Source organism: Lontra canadensis, unplaced genomic scaffold, assembly GCF_010015895.1.
Source record: "Lontra canadensis isolate GAN:19392208 unplaced genomic scaffold, GSC_riverotter_1.0 scaffold144, whole genome shotgun sequence".
Taxonomy (NCBI): domain Eukaryota; kingdom Metazoa; phylum Chordata; class Mammalia; order Carnivora; family Mustelidae; genus Lontra; species Lontra canadensis.
In genome coordinates this window covers 2972414-2996495 of record NW_022631138.1, presented here as the reverse complement: position 1 = coordinate 2996495, position 24082 = coordinate 2972414, and the positions used below count along the sequence as shown (strand labels likewise).

Here is a 24082-nt window from a genome sequence, read left to right as displayed (position 1 = left end):
ACACCTGAGCAGGCAAGCTTGAAAGATGCAAGCCCGCCCCCCAGTGGTCGCATGTCAGAACTGCAGCCTAGCCTCGCCCTCCCCACCTCCCCAGGCTTCTGGTCCAAGCCGCGCCTAGCTGCATTGGCCAGGTGGGGTCCCACGGCCCCCATCTGTCTCTGAAGGCTTCAGATGCCCAGGTGAAAGACAGGTGCCAGTCCCACATGGGCAAAGAAGCATCAAACTGCCACATACATGCAAAAATGCAGACAAACCTCTGCCTTTTATTCTGGTTTTAGAAAGAAGGATACACGTTCAGTGAGGTCAAATAACCCACTCAAGGCCAAGCTTGTATCGGTCCTGGGGCAAGTCACCTCGATCTGATACTAGGTTTTCACCTATTAGCTGCACATCAGTGACCCAAGCTGCTTTAAAAATATTTATCCGTGCCTCTGACCCCAACCTACTGAATCCGAATCCCTGAGCAGAGTGGGAATGTGTCTTCCGCATGCCTCTCCAGCAAGACGAAGTGTGCCTCTGCCCTAACAGCAAGGAACCCGAGGACAGGCTGTTACCTCCTGGAGGCCAGAGGCAGGTTCCATAAAAAGTGGTCAATATCAGTTGTGAAATGAATGAGTGAATGAATGAGTGAGTGGGTGAACAAATGATTCCGAGGTCCCGAGGCTCTGACAGCCTGCACACAGTGTTCCACACCCGCACACGGACACACACATTCAGACGCGCACAGGTGCCCGGGCAAAGGGAGACCCAGCCTGGGATCCTGCAGGGGGTCCCAGCTGCGCCAATCCCCCCGACCCTTGGTTTTTCGCACACACACGCACACCTCCTTCTTCACTGGCCTGCAGTTACTGTACACCGACTGAGTACCCGGCCCTGCCCTGAGCTGAGCCCTGGCCAGACAACCCCTGTGGTCTCCGAAGGGCCAGCCCCGCTTGGTGGCCTTCCAGGCCCCAGGGCTGGTTTCTAGCATGGATGGGAGGAGAGGGGCCCCGGCAGGAAGGCTGGAGAGGCCGTGCGTCAGCCAGCAGGCGGCAGCCGGGCAGCAGAGGCCCCTCTTGGCAGGCAGCCTGCTCGCACACTTGGCTGAACAGAGACAATGGTGGCTGCTTCTCCATCCCAGCCTCCTTCCCACAGGCAGAGCCCGAGGTCCATCAGTGTCCGGAACCTCCCCCAGAGCCCAGCTGGGAGGCAGCCAGAGGGCAGCACAGGGGGACTTCCCAGGAAGGGCAGCAAAGCCCCCTGAGAGCTGGCAGGGGGGTGAGGGATTCTGGAAGGGTCCCTGGTGCCCCTCCTTGGGAATGCAACTTCATGGGATGGGCTGCGTGGGAGGCAGCCAGGCTTCCACCAGGCCCTCACAGCTCCCAGACCAGCTCCTTCCAAGACGGCCCCCAGGGGATATATCATGGCCTCTTGCCCCTCAGCCTCTCCCAGGTCTGAACCTGAGGGACCTCCTTCCCTGCTCTGAGGAAACAAAGGCCCCTTGTTCCCAGGGCTCTCCACAGAGCTCTGGAGGCCCCATGCCCTCTGGCCTTCACTGACCACCATTGGTTCTGCTCTGATGATTAGCAATTGGGTGTGTGGGGTGTGGCCTCTCCCATCTGCCCCAGGTGCACGGGTGATTGTGGGGGAAAGCATACAAAGGCCTGGGGGCCCAGAGTCAGCATCACTGAGTTTGTCCTCGAAGCCCCAGGAGCCCTACCTCTCAGGGGGCAGGGCCGAGCCACCCTGCTCTCTCAGTCACCTGAGGCTGCCTGGGGTCTCCCAGGACCTCTCACCCCAGGCCACCTGACTCCCAGAGCAAGACTGTCCTCAGGGCTGTGGCTCCCCTGGCTTGATTGCCCAGAGGCTTCTGCTACCCCAGCCTCCCTTCTGGAAGCTCAGGGCCCGCGGGTTCTTGGATTCTCAATTGAGTGCTGAGCTGCCCCCAGGCCCAAGCAATGTGGCCACTTTAGACTGTGGAACAGAGAAGGGTGACATGGGAGCGCAGCCCACCCCTTGACCTCTGTCCTCCCTTGGGAGTGAGCAGGGACGAGGGCAGCTGGGGGTTGCCGTGGGGGTGGGCACAGCAGTAGCGGGAAAGCTCCAGCAAAGGGGGCAGTGAGGACTGCAGAGGAGCAGGGGCTGTCCTTCAGCAGGAAAGGGAGGGCCTCCTCCCCAGTGTGGACCCACTGAAGCAAGTCTCCTCCATGGGGTCTCATCTCAGGTCCCTTCCCCCACTTCTACACCCCAGAACTCGGGGCCTGAGTCCGTGAGGCCGTCCCAGCTTCAGAGCTGATTGCGGTTCCTCTTGGGTATGATCTTCCGGTAAGTTCTGCGCTCTGAGATGTTGCGTTTCACCTTGGCCGTGGTGGGGGCCTCCTCCTGGTGCAGGGATGGGCTGGAGTGGGACTTCTTCAGGCTGGGCTTGGGCTCCTGAGTGCCTCCGGCTTCCCTCCCCAGCTGCTCTTCCCACAGGTCCAGGTCATCCGAGGGGCAGTGCAGACGGGCCACCAGCAGCTGCACGTAGGTCTCATAGCGGGTTTTCTGCAATACATGGCCCTGCCCCCTTAATACCAGCCGGGCTTCTGCACAGGAGGAGGCCAGAAGCATGCAGGGCAGACCTCTCCCACGTGTACAAAGCTCTTGACAGTAAAGATTTCTGCAGAAAGAGGGCTGGACCCACAGCCAGTGTCTGCACTGAGCTTGAGAAAGCAAACTTTGCAGAACATGGCAGCCACATCGCCAAACCCTGCAATTACCTGGACAGGATTCTAACAGCACCCACCAGCCCAGCCCTGTTCTAACAGCCTCCACCTTGTAGCACTGTAACTAATGTCTCCAGAACGTGTTCCATCCCCCAGACACTAAAAGATCCATAACCCGCTAGGCCTGATCTGTGCGGCATTGCACACAAACAGCTCACATCTGTACTGAAGCCTAATTGAGTCTGAATCGCATTTTAACAATTGGCATCTGGAGAGCGGGATGCTAACTACCTTCATCTGTTTAACACTCGGAAGGCCTCTGTAACTAGCAGCCTTCGGATAGGGTCCCAGTGTAGTAACTGCCTGCTCACCCTGGGTGGCTGGGTGGCCCAGGAGTCCTTGTCTCCACTTGATCAAGAGGGCAATGAGGTCTAGGGAAGGCCTGGGGTTGCTACAGGTTGCAGCTGGTCATAGGTAGGGAGAGGCTAGAATTCTGCAGGCAGAGCTGGGTCCTGTCCCCCCAGGACTTCTGGGAAGCAGTGCACCTACCAAGCCAAAGGCTGGGCCACAAAGGCAGGGAGGGGACAAGACGAAGCCCAGCACACACAGCCAGAGATGACACAGATGCTCCCTTCTCTGGTCTCTGCCTCTGGGTGGCTCTGACCCTGTCTGTTCTCATACTGCCCCTCAACTGCCCCCTCCTGCTTTGGGTCCCAGAACGTGCACACTGACCAGAGGCATAAAGTGTAAGGGGGGATGGGGAGATACAATGGGGGGTCAGGGGATAAAACAGTGCAGCATCAATCAGAGGGGTGAAAAGGTCCTTGATGAAGGCTATAAATGAGATACAGCCCTGACTGGAGTAGGATGTGAATTCATGGGGTTTGGACACGTTGTTTCATTCCTCCTTGCCTGTGTCCTCCCCCTGTAAAGTGAAGATCATGGTCCCTACGGCAGTTGTTAGACAACTAAACAAGGTAATACAGGCAGTATGACAAACGCCATAAATACTGCCTATTAGGACTAGGCAGGTATTAGGTGAAATAATTAAACTAAACCACAGTTTTTCTTTCAATTTAAGTGAAGCCAAGTACACTACACTCTTAGGTGAAAGAAACTGATCAAACGTCTCCTGTGAGTGTTTCCAGAAAAGCATCTTCTATGAGCCCCCAGGACAAGAAGTAAAGGGGTCTGAGTGCACACGAACGCACAGACTTTGCGCACAGCCCTTCATATGAATTCGCACTCGGGGCCTCCCCCAGCCCTGAGCGACCCTGGGGAACGAAGGCTGCAAGGCCGTATGTGGCCACTAGAGGGCGGAAGAGGGCCCAGCCGAGGGGGGTGGGAAAGCCCAGCGAAGGCGGAGACTCCGCAGCCTGACCTCATACTCCAGGTACTCCTTCCTCAAGCGGTACTCCTCCAGCTCGCGGCTGCGGCCCCGCCGCTCCGGTAAGTTCCTCTGCAGATCCAGCAGGTCGTCGGAGGCGGCGTCCAGACAGTTCTCGTGGGATCGATGCTGCTCCTCCTGGAAGCGGGAGGCGGAGAGGGAAGCTGTCCCACCGCACCCCTATCCGTTCCCGGCCCGAGGTGCGCAGCCCACCGCAAACCCCTCAACGTTCTGGACCCAGGTGCGCAGCCCGCCCACCCTCCCTTCGTTCCCGGGCCCAGTGCACAGCCCACCCCTCTCCCGGTTCCTAAGGCAGGCGCGCAGCCCCGCCCTCCCATCTCCCACTTCTTCCCCGGGGCTAGAAGCCCCCTTCCCCGCCGCACCCGCCCCTTCCGGGGCCCCCGTACCAGGGAGCTTTGGGCGGGACCTATAGGCAGGATGGGCCGGACGAATCGGCGCTGGGAGCCCACCGCGGCGGGGAAGGGCGGCGCCGAGTGCGTGGCCGCGGCCAGGTTGATGCGCGCGATCCAGGAACTCATCTCCTTCGCGGTGCTGAGGGCAGAGGAGACCGTCAGACCCCAAGGTGACAGAGTCGGTCCTGCCCCTCTCCCCCCACTCCCACCCCAACCTCCTATGGTCTGTCTGCACAGCCTTCCAGACTCGGGATTCAGCGCTTCAAAAAGCCAGAAGCCCGCCCACCAGTCGAGGTGGTTGACCTGTGCTGGTGGCTTTTATCATCCGTCAAAGAGGAAAATCTAGGAAGGCGGTAGATTTTTAGATCAAATTGGGGGGGGAAATCGATCACTAGTGGGTTCAGAAGTAGGAGGCTCGACCAGGCGCTGGACCAGTGAAGAGGCCCGTTCGGAGGCAAAGTGGGCGGGGTCGGGGGAGCAGGTGCGGCCCAAGGACCTCTGCCACCAGCATTTTCCTGCTTCCACCATGGCCCCCGGCCAGCAGCCATCAGAGGGTGATGAGTGAGGAACCCGGGAGAGGCAAGCCGGGGCCTTGCTGCTGGTCCATCCCCCCCACCCCCCCACCCCCGGGGACTTACGGAGCCTGGAAGAGGTAGAGGCGCCAGTCGGCAGTCCGCAGCTGGAAGACATGCGGCTTCTTGGTGTAATGGGTGGCCGGTGTGGCCAGCGAGTGGTGCACCCCCACGGGCTCGTCCACCATCTGCCCCACCAAACTCTCCCCTGCAGGGGGGCAGTGGTCCTCTCCCTGCAGGGGCAGGGGGTGGGCAGCACAGGGGCTCAGAAAAGAGGTAATCATCAGTTGCCCACCCTCCCAACCATTCTGGGCCCTTCCCTGCCCTGCCTGTCAGGGCCACGCACCCCCTTCCTACCTTCAGGAAGTAAAGGACCATCCCTCGAAGCAACGTGTGGAACATCTTCCAGCCGCGCTTGCCCCACGGCGCTGCCCCAGGAGCAGAACACAGCCAGACTCAGACACACACGACCCCTTCTCCCTGCCAACTTCATCCCTCCCCAGGTGCACATAAACACGCAGCAACATGCCAGCACCACAAGACACAGTCACAAAGAAGCAGGTGCCACACCTCACACCCTGGCAGTTGCACTCAAGCCCCACCAACAACAAAAGCAGATGTCCACACTGACTGTCCCCTCTCTCGACACTCCCACCCACAAGCACACTGCCACCAGACGTCTTTCTGGTCCCATCCTGAGAGGCACAGGGGTTCAGCTCCTTGTGCAGAAGAAGGCAGGCTTCTCCGGAGTCACCTCTCCACCTTGCTCAGGCCCTGTGGCTTCTTGAAGCCAAATGCTAGTTCCCTGGCCGGCTACCTCACCCTGTCCCATCCATCCAGGACCCCATTACTGTTCTGGTCCTGTCACTGCCCTGCTATAAAGCCTGCACCTATCCGCAGTGAGGCCAGATGTACCTCCTGCCGTTTTGTTCCCAGCAGACTATGCCTGCTCCTTTGTCTGGGGGGGATGCCCCCTGGCCTCTTCCACCAAGGTTCAGCTCAGATACCATCATTTCCCAGAAGCCTCACCCATCCCTGTCCCCCACACCTCACCCCCAAGTCTAATCAAAGCCTGCCCCTCCTCCACACCCCCATACTTGATCTCCCCCTCCCTACACCCCTCAGCCATTTCCACCTTTTATCCCATATCCCACTGATGTGCTCACCTAACCTCCCCCTTACCACCGGGGCCTGGGGAGCAGGGAGTACCTAGGTATGTCTTGTCTCTGAACCCCTGTCCCTGGCATCTTACCTGGTGCCCAGCACATGATCCCCATCAAGGAAGCAACAAAGGCTGCCTGTCCCTGCCCTGACTGTGCCATCCCTCTGCACCCCAGCCCCCAGGTCACCTGCGCCAAGCCGCTCGGCACTCTCGCAGGCACGCACACACTTGGGTTTGGTGGCGGACACGAGCCCTCCATGCCACAGGGCAGCAGACACTCACTCTTCTTGCCGTCCGCATCGTGATGCATCTTCCGGGCCAGGATGCCCTGCTTGTAGGTGGGCGCCGTGGGGTTCTGGGCCAGCTGCAGGAAAGGGTTGCTCAGCTTGCCAGTAGGGGGAGACACCTGGGCCTTCTCTGGTCGGCCTGCATCTTCTTCATCCCTGGACATCAGAGAATCAGGTTGGGGGTACTGACAGGCAGAGGCCACCAGGAGGTGCCCATGCACCTGTACCCCAGGATCCCCAAAAAGGAGTCCTTCAAAGCCAGCCTATCCATTCCTGTCATCCCCACCCCCCACGGCCCCTGACTTCTCCAGGTGTTACCTGGGCTCCTTCACCCCTTGGAGACTCGCCTACGGCCCGGCCTCTGGCTGGACCCTGCTCAGAGGGGAACACTGTCCAGCACCTCTCCCAGGCTCATGCAACTCTCAGGTAGGCAGGTGGAAGGAGGACAGGCCCAGGGACAGGGGAGAGGGGCAGGGAGTGGAGGGAAGAGGGACTGTCACTTACATAGCCCATTCAAGCTTCTCACTTCGGATAGACCAGTAGAGGGCCTAGAACAGAAGCACACAGTGGGCAGGGAGCCTCGGCCCATGGGGCCCAAACTCTGGCTGGCCCAGGTCAGACAGGGCCAAGCTACAGTCTGCCTCTTCTACCCCCAGCACTGCTGCCTTCCTCCTTGAGCAGGAAGCAGCTCCCGCATGCATCCAGCTACCCACGTGTGCAAGCGTGTAGCCACTGATGGAGCGGCCATGTGCCAGGCACCGTGGCAGACGCTCCAGACAGGATGAGCAAAGCAATCCTAGTCCCTCCCTGAGCTTAGGGAGGCCTGAACTAGTTCTCTGGGAAAGGAAATGAATCATCCAGTACCATCCTGCCCTGAGGGATGGGACAGAGCAGGAACAGCCCACCAAGGTGGGGGGGGCAGGCAACAAATGGATGGTGAAGGAATGAGTCAATGAGGCACTGGGACTTGGAAATGATCTAACAGAGTATTCATGTCCATGCAGTCTTGCTTGCCTTTTTAGCCCCGGCAATGTCTAGCAGGGCACCAAGCACACAGCAAGCGTTCTAGAAACGTCCACCACGCAGACAAAAGAACCAGAGCATCGCTGCGTATGAAAAGCCAGCCGTGTGCCCCGCGCGCTGTGCTAGGCCCCTGATGATGCTTATTTCATTGTGAGCACCATGCCGTAATGTAGTCGCTACCCCAAGAGGAACTCGAGCAGGCCAGGGGGTTAGCTGCCCAAGACTAGAGTTCAAACCCTAGAACATCTATCTGGCTTCTAAGTCTTAGACTTGCTGGCACTTGAAACTCTGTTCTTTGCTCATTCCGAAAACCAAAGACCCAGTGCATCTCAAGACTCGCCATGCTCAGAATCACCTGGAAACTCCAGAGAACATCTTAGGGGTCCCAGCCCCAGGGATTCTAATTCAGTAGGTCCAAGGCAGGGGGCCTACGAGTTCGCACAAGCCAACAAACTCTAAGGTGTGGCTGCTGGTGCCTGGGACGCACACTCTAGTACCTTCCATACACTGGCCATGGCCTCCCGAGGACATTGCAGCAGAGCCAGGCCCAGGCTGAGCATCGCCCCCACCTTCGGCGGGGATAAAGAGCTACAGAGGGAGCCCCGGTATCACGAGCCCCGGGAATAGCCCCGTGTGCCTTACCTTCAGCAGCTCCTTCGGGAAGTTCCCGCCATCTTGCAGGCCGTTCAGGTTGGTGATAAATTCCTGGCAGCTCATGCTCTTCCCAATGTTCTGTGACCATTGAGGGAAGGGAAGTGAGGCAGCAGGAACACACTCCCCCCCCACACACAGAATACCTCCCCCCACCACCGTTGGCCACTCTGGAACCTTCTCCAGTTCTCCAGACCTACCTCCCCCAGAGCCCTTCCATGACCCCATCCCAGGCCTCTGGCCTCAAGTCCCCCGTGCCCTCACCTGTCCGTGCAGGTCCGTGTTGAGGAGCATGATGGCACAGGTCAAGGTGTGAACGGAATCTGTGCCAGAGGGAGGCGAGTGGAGAGAAAGCTCCTTAGAACCAGGACTCCTGCCTTTCCACTGCCCAGGCTGGGTGGGGTGACCGCAGATGCTTTTGGGTCTCCGTAGCCCCCCAAACACACGCCCATGAGCTGGTACCCAGTAAATGCCTGAGCAGACCCAGGGGACACTTCCATGCCATCCCCCAAGGCAGCCCAGCGGGCCCTGCCTTCAGGGCCCGCCCCCTCCCTACCTGCAGAGGAGAAGGCCCCCGGATTGCAGTAATGGAAGCGTTTGGAGAACTGGTAGAGGATTCGCTCCCGCTCCTGAGTCTCCCCGCTGAGCACCAGGGCCTGGAGGAAGCCCCTGGAAGGAGGACCAGAGTCCAGAACAGGGCCCAGGCTGGGGCAGCCTGCAGGCTCCAGAGCTGGGGGCCAATCGGATTCTGGCCTTACCAGGGCTACCACCTCCCAGTCATCCCTCCTCCCCAGAGAGGGCCTGGAGGCCTTACCGGAGGGCTCGGTCCAGGCTCTGGCTTCCAAACTGGAAGAAGGACAAGTACTCCTCAGCCACAGCCCTACTGAAGTCATTGCTGTGAGAGGAAATAGGAATGAAGCCCGCAGTGGGGGGTGGGGGTGAAGGTGGGGGTGGGGGGTTGTCTGGGCTGGGGTCGCAGATGCCAAGGGGCCGCAGGACCCGTGCACATCCCCAGAGGGTGAGAGGGCGACGGAGTAGCCAGGGTCTGGTCTGCCATGGGCACCCGTCTACTGCTGAGTGGGGAGCACACGTGGAGTTGGCTGGGGGAGCAAGGTGGCCAGGCCCAATGGCTCTAGGCAGGGCTCAAGAGTGTGGAGAAGGGGTGACAAGTGGGACTAAGAGGAAGAGGCAGGCACTGCCCGGGGACGGATTAGGACAGGAAGGAGGGGATGAAGGTCAGCAATGGGGCGGCTGGTGGACGGAGTCTGCTGACCGTGCCTCCCTCTCCCGACACAACCTCCAGCCTTGCTCAGGGTCAAATCCCCTTACTTCTTCTGCAGGTAGGAGGCCACTTCAGACTTCCGGAAGCCTTCCAGGTGATAGAGGCGAGAGGCCAAGTTCCAGGCCACCTTGTCGCTGCTGACACCATTAGCCAGCTTGTCTCCAGTCTGTGGCCTCTGGCCTTCCTCCGGGCACTGCGCCTGGGGCATGAGGCTCTCAGGAAGCCTGCGAATGTCCAATAGTGTCCTCAGACTTCCACGAGGGATGGACAGGTGGGGGTACTGGGTCAAGTGTCCCTCCAGGTCAGTCATGGAAGGGGTGATCAGCAGGGGAGCTGGAGTGGTGGAGGGAGCAGCTGGACCAGGGCATCACTGGGGAAACTCATGCCTGGCCTGGCCTGGCCAGGCCCAGGCACTGGGACGATCCAGAGACCTGGCATACCCAGCAGGCTGGCAAGGGCGGGAGCCAAGCTTAGCATGCGGTGCCTTCTCAGGTCAACCACAAGGACGTTCTGAGACTAGCTCACCTCATGCAGCAGGTACAGCCCTTTGAAGATGTCAGTGATACTGAACCCATCCCCAGGAGGGACGGCACTGGTGTCCCCGACCCCCACCAGCCACTTGTCTCCCTCACCTGTCCTGCCCTGCTCGTGATGCCCCCTTGCCCTCCTCCCCTGCCCTGCCCCAGCCCCAGGTTTTCCTCCTAGAGCTGGCGACAAGGAAGGTGCAAGGGTGAGGGGAGATCAGGCTTCAAGCATGGTGACAGCTGGCAGCGGGGGTGGGGGGCAGTCAGAGGTTGCTTCCTCTGACACACTCGGAGGACACTCAGCATCTGACACTCAGAACTTTCGAGGCAACCAAGCCCAGTCTCTGCTGGACTCTTCCATTTCCCCGGCAACCCGACCACCGGGGCTGGGGGATCCTCCTTATGGGGTGTTGGGATATTCCATAGCCCAATGACCAGAGTTAGGGAGCTGGACAGGAGCAGCATCAGCAGCACCTGCAAATGTTCCCGGGTAAACCGACACTTATAACACGAGGCCACACCCAACAGTCCCTCTGCCCGAACACAAACGTCCATCTCTGCCCCCGCCTGGGCTGTGTCTTCGCAGCTCACTCCTCCCTGAGGCTCCTGGGGGTGTAACAGCACCCCGCTGCAAAGGGACAGACACATCTCGCCCCCCCAAAACACAGGGCTTCATGAAGTCTGTGTTAGTGAGGCCAGAAGATTCTAGGAGTCGCAGGAAAAGCCACTGACAGACAAGGAACTGGAGGCGTTAGTCCGGTGGGCCGTCGGAGAGGAGAAAAATGACAACACACTTGTCACATCTGAAGAGCGCTGTTTGATAATCAGCTGAGCGAGCCCAGAAATGACCTCGTGGATTAGTGTTGTTACAAAAATAGTATCTAGATGGGGAGTTGCTTTTGGGGAAAAAAAATAATGCAAATATAAACTGTCATGGGATTGGGTACTTTAAATGGGTGCACTGTACGGTCTGTGAATTATTTCTCAATAAAGCTATGATTAAATTCATTAATGGAGGTTTGGGACCTGCTTGGGATTCTCTCTCTTCCCCTTTCTCTTGGCCCCTCCCCCTCCAAAAAATAAAAATTAAAAATCAAATTAATTGATTGGAATGAAATAAAATAAAACAATAAAGTATGATAAAAATAGCCTCTGTGACCTCATTGTGACAGTCAAGCACAAAGGAGAGCTCCCATGGGACCAGCACACTTGGGCCAGGAAAATTAGCCCAATATTGTGCTGAAAATAAGACTGAACTTCTTTGTGTAATAATATTTAGCATCCTAGCAAGAAAAGTCCTAATTGATCCTTTTTCATTACTTACTATGAATATATGGTTCTCATTTCAGGTGGATCTACTTACTTTTCTCTTGGGCTGAACTTGACTTTAGTTTTGGTATGATGAGCCCTCTCCTCTCAGATCCAGAAAGACTCCTCACTGATTCCCAAGCCTCCCAGCACCTCCAGAGACTGAATGGTTTTCCAGATGCATGAGAGAGATGTTTTCGTTTTGACACTGCCTGAGGTTCTGTCCCCATCACCCCGTGACACGGAGATGGGGGGGAGGGCCGACCCTCCAGTTAGTGCAACCCGAACAATCACGGTTCCCCCTTGCCTCTTCAGGAGGTCCCCTCATTTCCCAGGTGGAGGCCCCAGGCGCTGGCAGCCCCCTGCAGCCTCTGGAGGGAGGCAGACATCTAGCTTGGTTTCCCCATGGTCCCCTTGGTTTCCTGTGTCTGGCCACAGATTTGGAGTCATTCGATCCTGCTATGGGGTCCCAAGATCCACTTCCTTGGTTCCAGTCACACCTGCCCTTGGTGTTCTGGCTTTCCCCCGAGATCTGAGCCATACTCTCCGCCTAAGGTTCACCGATGGGTTTCTCCCAGACACCTCCTTCAAGTTCAAAGCAGTGTGTCATCCCGCCCCCATGACAAGCTCTGACCTTCCCGCTCCCCACCCTGCTTAACATGACACCCATTTTTTCTGGGTACAGAGCCCCCATCAGGGCCCTCAAACACCTCCCCCCGCTTCTCTCCTGGTGTCCAGGCTCTTGGGGCATTGCCTTGCCACGCGCAAATCCTGCCCCGTGTGTAAAACTATCTGCTTTTTGGTTTCTCATGCTTTCCAACCCTCCAGTGTTGCTCAAAGCTGCAGGCACCCAGTCATACAATCCTGGCTTAATCGATGTTAGTATATTAAATCCCAGCAGGCATTTCTCATGCTCCATCCAGGCCAGGGAATTCTTAAATGTATCCACAATTAGAAGCCAGAGAGCGGGGTCGTCGGACACTTACCCTGCCGCAGAGGTCAAGCACACGCCAGGCTGGACGGCACCAGCCTCAGCAGTCCCGGCTGGGCCTTCACTCTTCACTTCCTCCCCTGGCTGTGGGGGCTCTCCTGCCTCCTCTTTCTCCTGAAAGCTTGGTTCTGCCCCATCTGTCTCCAAGAGTGAAGGGCATGAAGCTTCTAGCGTCCGCTCAGGAAGACTGCTGCACCAGTTGGGGCCCTGGGGCGATGGGCTGCCTTCCCATGAGGACACAGGGCTGGGCCTGGGGCCAGGGCCTCTGCTCTCAGACTCGGGGCTGCTGGGCTCCTGCGATGAGGCTGGGCTCCCCCAGGGGCCAGGAGCCAAGGTGCGCAGAGCAGACTCCTGGGGACACTCAGCATCACTGTCACCTGAGGAAGAACATGGAGGAAAGCTGACATGGGGTGAGAGGCAGGCTGAGGCCAAGGGGCCCCACAGAGCCAGGAAAACAGCCTGGAGGGCCACCTCCACAAGCTCCCTCCCTGCAGCTCCACCCCCTGGAACTGGGCAGCACGTTCTGTCCCTCCTCCGGCTGGGGACCTCCCACACGCGGAGGCAGCAGGCAGAAGGCTCCCAGGACTCCAGACCCCAGGCAACCCCCAGGGTTCAGGGCTTTCTAAACCACTAGGACCCAGGCATCAGAAATGCTGGGTCTTTGGCACATTTCTTCATGAATTCTACGAAATGAGCATTTTCAAACCCCTTGTATGAATGAAGTCATAGGAGAAGCAGGATTTCACCCCTGGTCTGCCTTCCACACGATACAACGGGACTTCTCAATGCTGTCTGCGGATCCAAGGACAACCTTTGTGCCCCCCCAGATCCAAAGCCTCCCGCACCCAATTTCCCAGAGCCCATAAGAGGTCTCACCTTGGTCCTGGGAAATCAGAGGCACCCCAGGCCAGGAAGGACCCTCTTCCATCTGCCAGCCTTCTGGGCTGGGCAGGGCCTGTTGAGAGAGGCACAGGATCTCCGTGAGCCCTAGAGGCACTGAGAAGCGGGGGTAGGGGAGAATGACTTTGAATATCCAGGGCCCTCCCTCCCTGTTCTCTTCCCACCCTGGCAACAGGGCCCTAGTCTCATCCGGAGCCCTCAGATCAGAAGAGGAACCCCAGAGAGAAGACCTGCATCCTAGGGGTACTGGTGCCCGCCCTGAGAATCGAGAATCACCGGGGCTCACGTTCCTCCATACAGATGGGGAAGGGGAGGCCGAGAGAGGGGAAGTGACTTGCCCAAGGTTGCACAGGATGCCTGGCAGAGCTGGGGTCAGATCCAACTTGTCCTGTTTCCAAGGTCAATACTTTGTCCACACCGGATGCCGCAGATGGGGTGGGGCCAAGACTGTCCCCCAGAGAAGTCTTAGAGAGAAAGAGAGGCAAGAGGTTTGACCCAAGGGAAACTGTTCTTAGGGCTTTTAATGCACCCCGCTAGGCCTCGGGAGCCCCTCCTCCATGCTCACTGATTTCCAGTCTTCTCTGTCCCCATCTTCCTCCCTCCATGGTCTGCAGTACCAGCCCAAGGACCGGCTGTATTATAGGGAGGGTGACAGCGCCCAGGCACTGGGGCAGAGCAATGGCCACTTGCTGTGAGGATGGGGCTCCCAGGCATCCCCCTGAGGACCCCAAGGACCCTAGAGCAACAAGATCACAAGAACGCACTCTCACAGGACAGAGCCACAACACTGCAGCCTTGGGGTTGGGAGACACTGACAGTATCTGGCAGCTCCTGTTATCTTAGGGTCAGGTAGGAGATCCACTCTGGGTAATGACTCTTCTGCATTTTCTCTGGGACCAGAGAGATTAGAAAGTTATAGTCCCACTCTGCCATCTTGAGTTTCCTTATCTCTTGAGCAGAAGTTGCCCTGGGAAAACTGTGCTCCCTATCATCTCATGTCATTTGTCCCCAGAGCTCAGCCCAGTTGCTATTAAGGATATCTGCCATTGTCATGAGGCCCAATCTATCCACCCTGGGGAGTGGGGTGGAGGGGTGGGAATGAAAGATGGTGAACTCAAAGTAACCAAATGCCGAAATCTCTCAAGAAAAGGCCAGACTCTTAAAACAGATATCTCCTGCCTGGGGCAGAGGTCATCTGGCCTGTTATGGTTGGGAAAGTCCTGGAGGTGGGAGGGGTCGAGTCTAAGAATGGCCTGGAACACACTGCCTTGGAGGAGCTGTTCGTTCTCCAAATGTGTCCAGACACAGTCCCTGGAGCTGCTGAGATGGAGACATTTGTGGACTTAATCGCCAGCACGTTCCGTTGACATCATGGCATTTGTACAATGTCCTGTAATTCTGAAGGCCACACTGGGCCTGCTTTTCTGCTATATTGCTTCAGGATTCCAAAAGGCCCTAACATCGAAAAAGAGTGTTCTGGGCCCAGTGACCACAGAGAATAGCCCTTCCTTCCCTGTCCCTACGCACAGTCTTGGGTGGGTCCCCAGGGCTCGGCTTACCTCAGTCTCCCCACAGTCAGGAGGTGCTTCAGGGCTCCCCTTGGTGGCCTCATTCATTACAGACCACGAGAAAGAGTGAGGCTTGTAGGTGGGTACAGGGAATGGAGGTGTGGTGTGCCCGCTAGAATCAGCTGTGCCAGCCCCCAAATCCAGCTCGCTGTCCAATTCCCATAGGACTCCCCCTCCTGGGAGAGGAGGCTCTAGGATGTGGGGACACTCGGGCTTGGGTCCCACATCCATGCAGGAGTCTGAGAGCCCCCAGGACAAGCGAGCTCCAGAAGGACTGTCTGAGCAAGGGCTCTCCAAAAAGAGGGGATTGTCAAAGAACAGGCTTTCCTCCTCAGCACCCCACTCCGGGGAGGAGTCTGTCCTTCCCTCCCTGGGCCACAGGGAGTGCTGGTTCTCCCCCTCAGTGCCACTGCTGTCTCCTCCTGGGGCCTCATCCACTGGTGAGTCATCCACCGGTGAGCTGGGGAGGAGGCCTGAGCCCTGGGGGCCTGTGGGGCTGGAGGGGAAAGCGGGGAGCTCCACAGGGGCAGCGGGGAGGCAGCACCTCAGCTCAGCCCTGAGCCCCTCTGTCTTCTCCAGCTCCTCTTCCAGGTCCAGGACACACATCTGGGCCTGCAGGATGCCTGCCCAGAACACCACCTGCGTGGACGTGCTCTGGCTCTGCCTCGGGCTCCCCAGGGGATGGCTGTTCCCTGGTGACCCAGGGGGCACTGCTTTGTGCCTGGGCTCCTCCTGGGAGGAACTACTCCCCAAGTGCAGGGGCTCCATGCTGGAGCCCCCAGGGGGAGCATCTGGCCTCGTAGAATCGGGAGGCTCCAAGGCCCAGGTCTGTTCTCCATGAGGTTCGGGAGGGTCGGGAAGGCTGCACGTGTCCCTCAGGTGCGCCCCTGGGCCAGACTGCAGGTTGTCTCCCAAATAGAGGTTGAGAAATTCCATGGGCTTGGGGTGTTCCGAGAGTCTGTCGTCTCCCATCATCCAGTGTGCAAGCTGCTCTGGCGCCCCCAGAAGTGTCTGCCTTCACAGTCCCATGGTGTGGGTCCGGGGCAGCGCTGGCGGCAGATGGGGGGGCAGCAGGATGGGGGGATCCACACGCCTACCCTGGAAGTGCCGAAAGCAAATGCGTGTTAGCGAAGTGTGCTCAGCCCCTGGAGGCCCACATCTTGTGTATCAGATAGGTTTCCGGGGGTTGCCGCAGCCCCGGCCCTGGCCGAGGGGCATGTGTCCTCCACAGCCTTGCCTGGTGTGAGGGGGGCACCAGAGACGCTGTCCACCCCCAGTCCCCCCACCTCTACTGCTCACACCACGGCGGCCCTGCTCCAGAGACACCTGCCTGCTGGCTGAAGGTGGCCGAGTGACCTCCCTGAAAAAGATAAATGGGACATCTTCTTGGGCATTAGGGGCAGAGAACTTAGACACTGAAGTGGCTGGTGGCAGGAATGGCAGGTGGACGTCCCTCAGAACAGCATGAAAGCCGTGGTAAACCGAAAACACACATCAGCCAAGAGCGTGAGAGCCACGCAGACACAGACTCCAGGCCAGGAGCCCTGAGGGAGGCACAGGCACCCAAGAGAGGAAGGCACAGGCTGCCTTATTTCTACTTCCCAGGCCTCCTGTCCTGCCTCATCTCAGCTGGGGGCCCCTCGCAGGAGGACCCCCCAGTCCTGGGGCCCCACCCACCAGCTGTGAGGGGAGGGGAGGCCATGGCAGAGCCCACCTGCTCAGACCCGCCCCGTGCATCGGCCACACTAGTACCACGTGCATGCAGCCAAGGAATCTTGAAGGGTATTTTCCAGGACCACGTGTCTCCCTCCTCTGCAGGTAGACAAGTCACATGGCTCTCTGGGTGGCCCTGCTTCTTCAAAACAATGGCTTGTTTTGGTCCCATGGACAGCCGTTTCCCCCTGGGCAGAGGATCCCAGGCAGCTCAGGGTTAAGGCTATGGCCCTTCCAGCACAGTATGGTCCCCAGCAAAGAACGCACGCGTGACTCCATCACATCTTCTCAGGTCTTCCCTTTGGCCACTTCCTTCACTCAGCATCTGCACCCTGAAGTCTTACATGCACTTGCGTGCTGTATTAAACTATTTGGGGGAACAAGGGTATAAAAAAACACACACGTAGGGGCGCCTGGGTGGCTTAGTGGGTTAAAGCCTCTGCCTTCGGCTCAGGTCATGATCCCAGGGTCCTGGGATCATACCGGGCATTGGGCTCTCTGCTCAGCAGGGGGCCTGCTTCCCCCTCTCTCTCTGCCTGCCTCTCTGCCTACTTGTGATCTCTGTCTGTCAAATAAATAAAATCTTAAAAAAAAAAAAAGGAAAGAAAGAAAGAAACACACACCTGCTCCCAACTTGTAAACCACTACCCCTACCCCTGCAGCTGCCTACCTATGGGCCCACCATCAGACACTCAATAAATAGGAATCCCCAGGGCTGGAAAACCAGGGTCAGATGAGGGGCCTACTGTCCAAACCTACTTCCTGAGGTCACCTAGGAAACATGGCTTGGCACTGCGCCCTCTTTCAGGAGGGTGCCTGACAGAAATGACACAGGACCACCATGAATTTCAGTTTCTTGTTCCTCCTGAGAGCCTCTGCCTAAAAGTCCCTCAGAAATAGAACCCCTTTCTGGACTTTTCCCTCTCTGTCCCAACCCCCCCACCCCCACCCCAGTCCTACCTCGGAGCAAGAATATGTCATTGCTGAACTCGGGCCTCATGATCCTGAACTTGCAGTCCCTGGGGAAAGCCAGCCTTCAGGGCCACCAGGTTCTGGCAGTGACTGTGAAAATTGTGCTTTCTCCAAAGCTGGGGCTGTTGCTTATTTTTAATCTTGGATACGATGCTCTGAATCAAATCAGTGTGCACTGGTCTTGCCCTGGGCTCTTCTTGCATGGGTCTCCTAGCTTAGCCTTGGCTCCTGCTCAGTTCTTTGTCTCCACTCCTAGCCCTGCCCCCGTTTATAGGCTGAGGACGCATAGGCTTTGCTCCCTAAGTCCTCAGCCGGCTCCTCAGAGGGCCAATCCCAGAATACCTCCCTCCCCCTAAGCAGCCGTCCATTTTCTACTCTCCATCCTCTCTCTGTAAGAGAGCTGCCATGGTCCTCTATCCAAGGGGAAGGGAGGAGTGAGTCTCACAACCCACTGTTTATACTCTGGCAGCCCTTCCAAATCCATGCATCCCTCCCCAGGCCAGTGGGAGAGAGGAGGTGAGATTCCCCCACCGCAGCCTTCTGGAGCAAGTGGCCCACACGGTACCGGGAACACTGGGAAGGCAGTTCCATTTAGGAGCCAGAGGACAGAGGTGGAGGGAAGCACCTTATTTATAGCTCTCTTCCCTCCCTCCCTGCCAAGACCTGGTCTATTTGTGCTTGGCTGGCCCTCCTCCCCACACCCCTGCTCTGGTTCTCATTGCTCCACACATCCACACATGGTATGTGACTGCGTGTCAGCCTCAGGAACATGGCCCTGCGCCCACGAGAGCATTTTGCCTGGATGACAGCACTCCCCCTACTCTCATTAGTGAACTCACTTGATGGGAAAAGTTCAAACGCCCATAACTGGAATGAGAAGAGCCAGCAGCGGCCCATGGAGAGGACATCCTGCCATTTGTATGAGACAAGAGTCCCACGTATTCCTCTTTGCAAATACATACATCTAAATAAATCTGTGCATGAATTAAGGAGCCATAAGGGTGGATGTTCATGACTCTGCGAGGCATCAAAGCTTACTGGATCTGCCTGCCCAGAAGAAGCCAGGTGATCCTCAATGCACTCCAGTGGAAAAAAATCAGAGAAGCTGTCGCAGCTTTCCAGAGACCAAAAAGGAGGGAGCAGATTTCTGGGGCCCAAGGAGTCTAAAGGGCCTGAGGGAGGTAGGGATGGGGACTGGGGAATGAAGGGAAGCAGACAGACAGACAGACAGACAGATGGAGCATTGGGTAGGGGAAGAGGTGTACAGTTTGGTTGGGCCACGACTCCTCGGAATCAATTAAACTCACCCTGGCTCCACCCCAGCCCTCACTCCCCGTCTCAGAGCATTTAGCGCAGGGTGTGACCGCCAGTGCTTTCCGGCACGCTAGTCTGCATCCCCTTCCCAGAATGTGAGCACCAGGAAGACAGGCTCCTTGTGCTTCTGTTCACCTGTCTCAGCACAGAAGTACTGAAGGACTGAATCGGTTGCGTGCATGTGTTATGCCCACACCCGCCTCCAAAGTCCTGGGCATTCCTTATACTTCAGTTCAGTACATTTGGAAGTTAAAGGTCAGTGTCGCCTCGAGAAGTTCCGGACCACCCGTGGGACACCTGGGGGGTGGTGACAGAGCCCACTGGGCAGTGTTCCTGGCTCTAGGCTGGCCATTCCAAAGGGGCAGCACACAGCTCCACGGTATAGAACAAATACACATACAGGATGCCTAATCTTTGGGATATGCTTATACTAAAATTTTTCTCTGTTCAACTGAAATTCAAACTTAATGGGCGTTCTGTATTTTACCTGGCAACCCCACGTGCAACTCACGGGGGGAGGGGAAAAGAACGTACCAAGCCCTTGCAATGCACCTGTCATACAGCTCGGTGCTTTACAGCCGTGAGCTCATCTGCAGGTCTGGACAGCCACCCCACAAACGAGACAACTGGTAACATTTCCTTCCTACTAAAAAGGAAGCAAAGACTCAGAGACTGACAGAAATGGACCCAGGGAGCTCAGCGAGTAAGTAGGGGAGCTGGGGTCTGCATCCAGGCCTGTGGCTCTCTTAAGCATCACTGTCTCTCCCCCATACATACATCAATTCCCTTGGGCCTTTGTGAATTGAATGAAGCATGAATTATTTTGAAGCAGAGAGTCTCTTGAATTCATCGGTTTTACCACTGTCCAGTGCAGTGCCTACTTGACTCAGAAGTGGTACTCTGTGGAATTCTGTGGTACAGAATTGTGGTCCTCTGAGTTTGTGGAATGAAGAAGATGGATGGATGGATGAATGGATGCAAGGGAGGGACAGAGGGTAGAAGGGAAAAATAGATGGATGGATGGACAGATGGATGGATCGATGGTTGGCTGGAAGGGAGGGATGGATGGAAGGATAGGGGGAAGGACGATGGATGGATGGATGGATGGATGGATGGATGGATGGATAGATGATGAATGGATGGGTGGATGGATGGATAAAAGTGAAGGATGTAGGGATGTGTGGATGGATGATGGATGGATGAGTGGGTGGGAGGGATGGATCCTCAGAAAGCCCCTCCTCAAAGATCTTACTAGAGGACTAGGAAGACTGAGGCTTAGAGGAGATTAAGCATCATTTTGACCTCATGATTTCCTCCCAAGGGCAGTCTGCCCATGAATCAATCACATCTTCCTCCCAGGAAGCCCAGTGCCCTTGAGGCAGAGCTTTCCCAGAGGTGGGGTCCTTCCAGGCCAGGAGCCAAAATGTTCGTATGGGTCCTGGCTCCCACACAGCAGCTGGATAGAAAGGAGGAGACATGAGGAAGACCCACCCATTCAATCACCTTGTTTGGGCTCTCTGCCTGTGCGAGGCCACTGTCACTGAGGATTTAAGAAGTGTCTCTCCTCCCCTGCCCCCTTTCTTCTTCTCATTCTTTCTCTTTCCCTTCCCCGTCTCCTCTCTCTTTCTCACCTCCTTTTTAAATTGCTCTTCCCTGAATGAAGTGATAGAATGAACTGGGGGGTAAGGTCACTTCCTAAAGCCATCAAGGAAGCCCCACCACTCACCTGAGTGGGGGCAGGCTGACCCGGCCAGGGGCAAGGGTGGGGCAAGGTTTTCTATTTCCTGGAGGGAGGGTGGCACCTTTTAGGCAGAGGTGGGCCAGGAACTGGGGACCAGAAGCTCAGGTCTCCAGCGCCTACAATTTTCTTGGTTTACTTTCTTTTCTCAGCCCCGGTATTCAGTGAAATCTCTGTTGAATGGCTTGTCTCAGGTATCCTAACCAGAACAAAGGAGGAAAAAGGTCTGCCACATGCCTCATAAGGTGGGTTTTGTTCACCTCCAAAATAAAGTGGCCCTTCGATGGTTTGTGGAATGGAAGGATAAGTTCCAGGAGAAGTGGAATAACTCTGGAATCCAACAAAATGCTCTGAGCTCTTCAGACAGTGAGAGGAAGGAATGGGAAGGAGCTGAGTCTGGCAGAGAGGGAGGAGGTGGGGGGGACACCCCCTTTCTACCTTAGTGGAGAAAACTGCTGGGGCCAAGCAGCGCCTGGCTGATGGGAGTACAGGACGCAGAATCTGACTGCTGGGGGATCAAGGGGGTGTAAGTCCCTCCACCCCTACCTGACCTTGCCCTGTCTTCAGTGCAACACTGTCTTGATCTTGGGGGCGAGGAGACCCGTTGGCTCCGGGATTGTAATTTGGAAAGTGGATTTGCTTTTCACCACTCCTGCCCCCAGCTTTCTGCTTGGGCACACAGCCTGTACCCTCTAGTACAAGGAGACCACAGGAGGCTGGAGGAGAGCCTGCCCCGAGGGGGGAGATGGTGCCTTGAATGTCTGCAGCCCCCCTCTGCCTGGAGGCTCACGGACGAGACTCACTCAAGTCCTGCCTACAACTGATGAGCTCTGTGACTCTGGTCAAAAACTTTGCCTGGTTCCTTATCTATAAAATAAGGAAATAAGATGGAGTCAAGCTATTCTATAGATCTGTGATAAAGCAGAACGGGTCTGGGAGCTGCTACTGCTGGCCCTGCCCCCTGGTAGGTGCTCAGAAACAGCACATCCTGCTCAGTTCAACTTTGCTCCTTTGCTGGTCATTCAAGAAGCCAAAACAAACAAGCATACAGTCAACCCTCCCAGTGGGCTCCCTGGGCACTCAGCCTCCTCCTGGAGCCTCCCATCTCTGTCCCTCACTCCGTTTAAGCTTCCAGACTCAGCAGACATTCCTTTCTTTTGCCATGGCAATTTTTCCTTCCAATGGAAAAAGCAAAGGCTCCTCGCCCGCCCAGGGATTTAAGAGGCAGCCTGTGCCCACACAGCCCTCTGGAGAAGCTAGGTGAGGGATGTCATCCTGGAAGGCAGAGGAATAGAGAAGGTTCTTATCTGGAGTTACAAGACAGATGCTCCTGCCTGAACCTGGGCCAGGGCGCCATGAGAGACAGCACTAGGGGCAGCCCCACATCCTGCCCACACGGAAGAAGACTTCATGCAAGTGTGCACCGGGAGGGGGGTGGCGGTGGAGGGGCAGTGGTGCTAAGGACCCTGCGGGGGTGGGTGTCAGCTGGGGCTCAGGCAGAGAGAGAGAACAGAGAGGGTGCAGAGAGGATGGGATATAGAGAAGATGGGAGCAGAGAGGGTGGGGGAAGAGAGAATGGAAGACAGAAAAGATGGAGGGCAGAGAGGATGGGACAGAGATGCTGGGGTATAGAGAGAATGGGGCAGAGCACCGATGCGTCTCCAGAGCAGCTGCCCCCTGGGAAGGACAAGGACCCTGAGGAGGGCTCAAGGCCAGGCTGGACCATTCTCACCCCTTCTTGGGTCCCCCCCTCCTTGCCCAAAGAGCCCACAGCCCAGGTTCTAAGCCCTGTGCTGGGTGGTTCCTCATCTGTAGAAAGCAGCAGTTCTGAGATGTTCTGAAGCTCCAGAAGGCTGGGGAGACAGGACCCTCTGAGGCACGTTGTTTTCAACCTGGCTAAGGTTCAACAGGCCTGAGGGGTATTACTGTCTGCTGACAGGTCACTCTCCCCTGCCTTTTCAGCAGAGGAGTGACACCAACCATACGATCTTTGGCCCTAGGAGGACCTTCCCTCTGGGAGACTCCCGTCTACCATGAGGATGACAGCTACAAGCAGAAGGCCTCAATGTCCTGAACAGGGAGGCGTCTGTGAGTAAAATGATGGCCGTTGCACCTAAGGTCAATGGGTCAAAACATCAGCTTCCCTGGCAAGCCAGCTACTGGCGTCCCTAGCACCAACCCAGCCTCTCGGAGTACGGCGGGAGGTGAGGTAGAACCAGTATCCCCCTCATGGTGGATTCTGTGTCTGATCTCCCACAGTGACTGCACCCAGAGCTGCCCCCCACCCAAAGCCCAGGCCTGCCTGGCTTCTTTCTCTTCAGCCTCTCCAAGGCTCACTGGAGGCCTCTGGCCACAAAACCCCTCACTGGGTACCACCCCACAGTCATCACCAGGGACCCAGGGAGGCCCACAAGGGGTTCAGGAAGGAGCCCCTCCCCCCATAACGGTAAATTACCCCCCCCCCAGCGGCTCTGGAGAGGCCAGGGTAAGTGGGGGCCAGACTGGGAGGGGTAGGTTGAGGAAGGGAGGGGTACACAGGGAGAAGGAAGATGAAGGTGACCGCTCCAGCCCTGCCAGGCCCACAGAAGGTGCGGACACATTGGGCCCACAGAGTCCTCCTTCCTGTCCACCTGCCCCAGCAGCTACCACAAGGGCCCACATGGGACTCTCTGCATCCCCTGCTCCCCCCAGCTCCCTCCCGGCCCCCACCCCCCGCAGGGCCACCTTGCTCACCTCCAAAGGCCCTGGGAGAGGGCAAGCAGGCCTTTCCGATACAAGGGCCGTCCACCAGTGAATAGAGAATGTGGCTGCCGGTGCTTCCGACTTCCGCTCCCCTCACCACCACACGCTCAGCCCTCCCACCCAGCGGCCTCCCCAGGGCTCCCGAGCTGCTCGCCACCTCACACTTCCTGCCCACAAGACAAGCGCCTCCATTCCCAGGCCCACTGCCTCTGGCCCCCTTCCCCAGGCCGCCCGCTGCCTGGTGGCCCCTACCCTGCACCAGGCCCAGAGAGAAGCGCCAACGCCCTTCTCCCCAGTCAAGGGCCCCAGTCAAGGGCCCAGGGAGAGAAAGGGGAAGGTGCTGCGCCTTCGGCTGTGGACAGGCCCCACCCCCTTCCTCCCTGTGGTTGTCCCCAGGTTCTCATCTCTGCCCCAGCTGGCAGTCCCTGGGGGACAGAGGAGGGCCCTGGGCCTGGCAGCTTTTCTTTTTTTTTTTTTTTTTTTTTTTTTTTTTTTTTTGCATAAAAGATATTGGGAACTCTGCGTGGCTTCCTCTCCCGTAGGTAACAGCGGAGCCGAATGCCGTTGTCTTGCTTTACAAAGCATCCTCCGGTAGCACCTCAGCCACCCCTCTCAGCTACTTTATGAAGCATTGCTATGTCCATTACAGACAGGAGGCAGGCTCAGAGAGGTTATGCTGCTGCCTACGGTCACACAGCTGAAGTTAGAACTCAGAGTGTCTGACCAAGAGAACCAACTGCCATCCATTCCCCATTGCTGAATTCCCAATGGGTGTCTGCAGGACACAGGTCCCAGGTGTCCACGAGTGAGAGACAGAGGCTGGTGGGGAGCCACGCTCATGCAGCAGTCTC

At 57.2% G+C, this 24082-nt stretch overlaps 1 protein-coding gene across 3 annotated transcripts; it reads right to left on the bottom strand.

Moving 5' to 3' along the window:
* Positions 1-231: 231 nt before the first annotated feature.
* PSD4 (pleckstrin and Sec7 domain containing 4) lies at positions 232-23531 on the bottom strand. 3 transcript variants are annotated; one of them, XM_032843809.1, is made up of 17 exons: positions 23223-23531; positions 14744-15850; positions 13523-13648; positions 13161-13239; positions 12280-12661; positions 9509-9685; positions 8994-9074; positions 8736-8848; positions 8444-8502; positions 8171-8260; positions 7010-7053; positions 6501-6661; positions 5414-5484; positions 5123-5289; positions 4479-4623; positions 4066-4209; positions 232-2523 (listed from the first exon to the last, which is right to left on the bottom strand). In XM_032843809.1, the coding sequence occupies exons 2-17, from the start codon at positions 15725-15727 to the stop codon at positions 2266-2268; spliced, it is 3081 nt and encodes a 1026-aa protein (XP_032699700.1). In that variant the 5' UTR covers positions 15728-15850; positions 23223-23531; the 3' UTR covers positions 232-2265. The 3 variants fall into 3 exon arrangements, with proteins under 3 accessions (XP_032699700.1, XP_032699701.1, XP_032699702.1); XM_032843810.1 differs by lacking the exons at positions 14744-15850; positions 23223-23531 and adding an exon at positions 13949-14021; XM_032843811.1 differs by lacking the exons at positions 12280-12661; positions 13161-13239; positions 13523-13648; positions 14744-15850; positions 23223-23531 and adding an exon at positions 11349-11704.
* Between the last annotated feature and the right edge of the window lie 551 nt (positions 23532-24082).

What these genes read in the sequence shown, in the direction of transcription:
- PSD4 (XM_032843809.1), bottom strand. Translation starts at nt 15,727, where the DNA reads ATGATGGGAGACGACAGACTCTCGGAACACCCCAAGCCCATGGAATTT. An exon ending in GTCCCGCCCAAAGCTCCCTG is followed by an intron (nt 4,210 to 4,478) that starts GTACGGGGGCCC and finishes TCCCGCTTCCAG; the next exon opens with GAGGAGCAGCATCGATCCCA. An exon ending in AGGAGTACCTGGAGTATGAG is followed by an intron (nt 2,524 to 4,065) that starts GTCAGGCTGCGG and finishes CATGTATTGCAG; the next exon opens with AAAACCCGCTATGAGACCTA.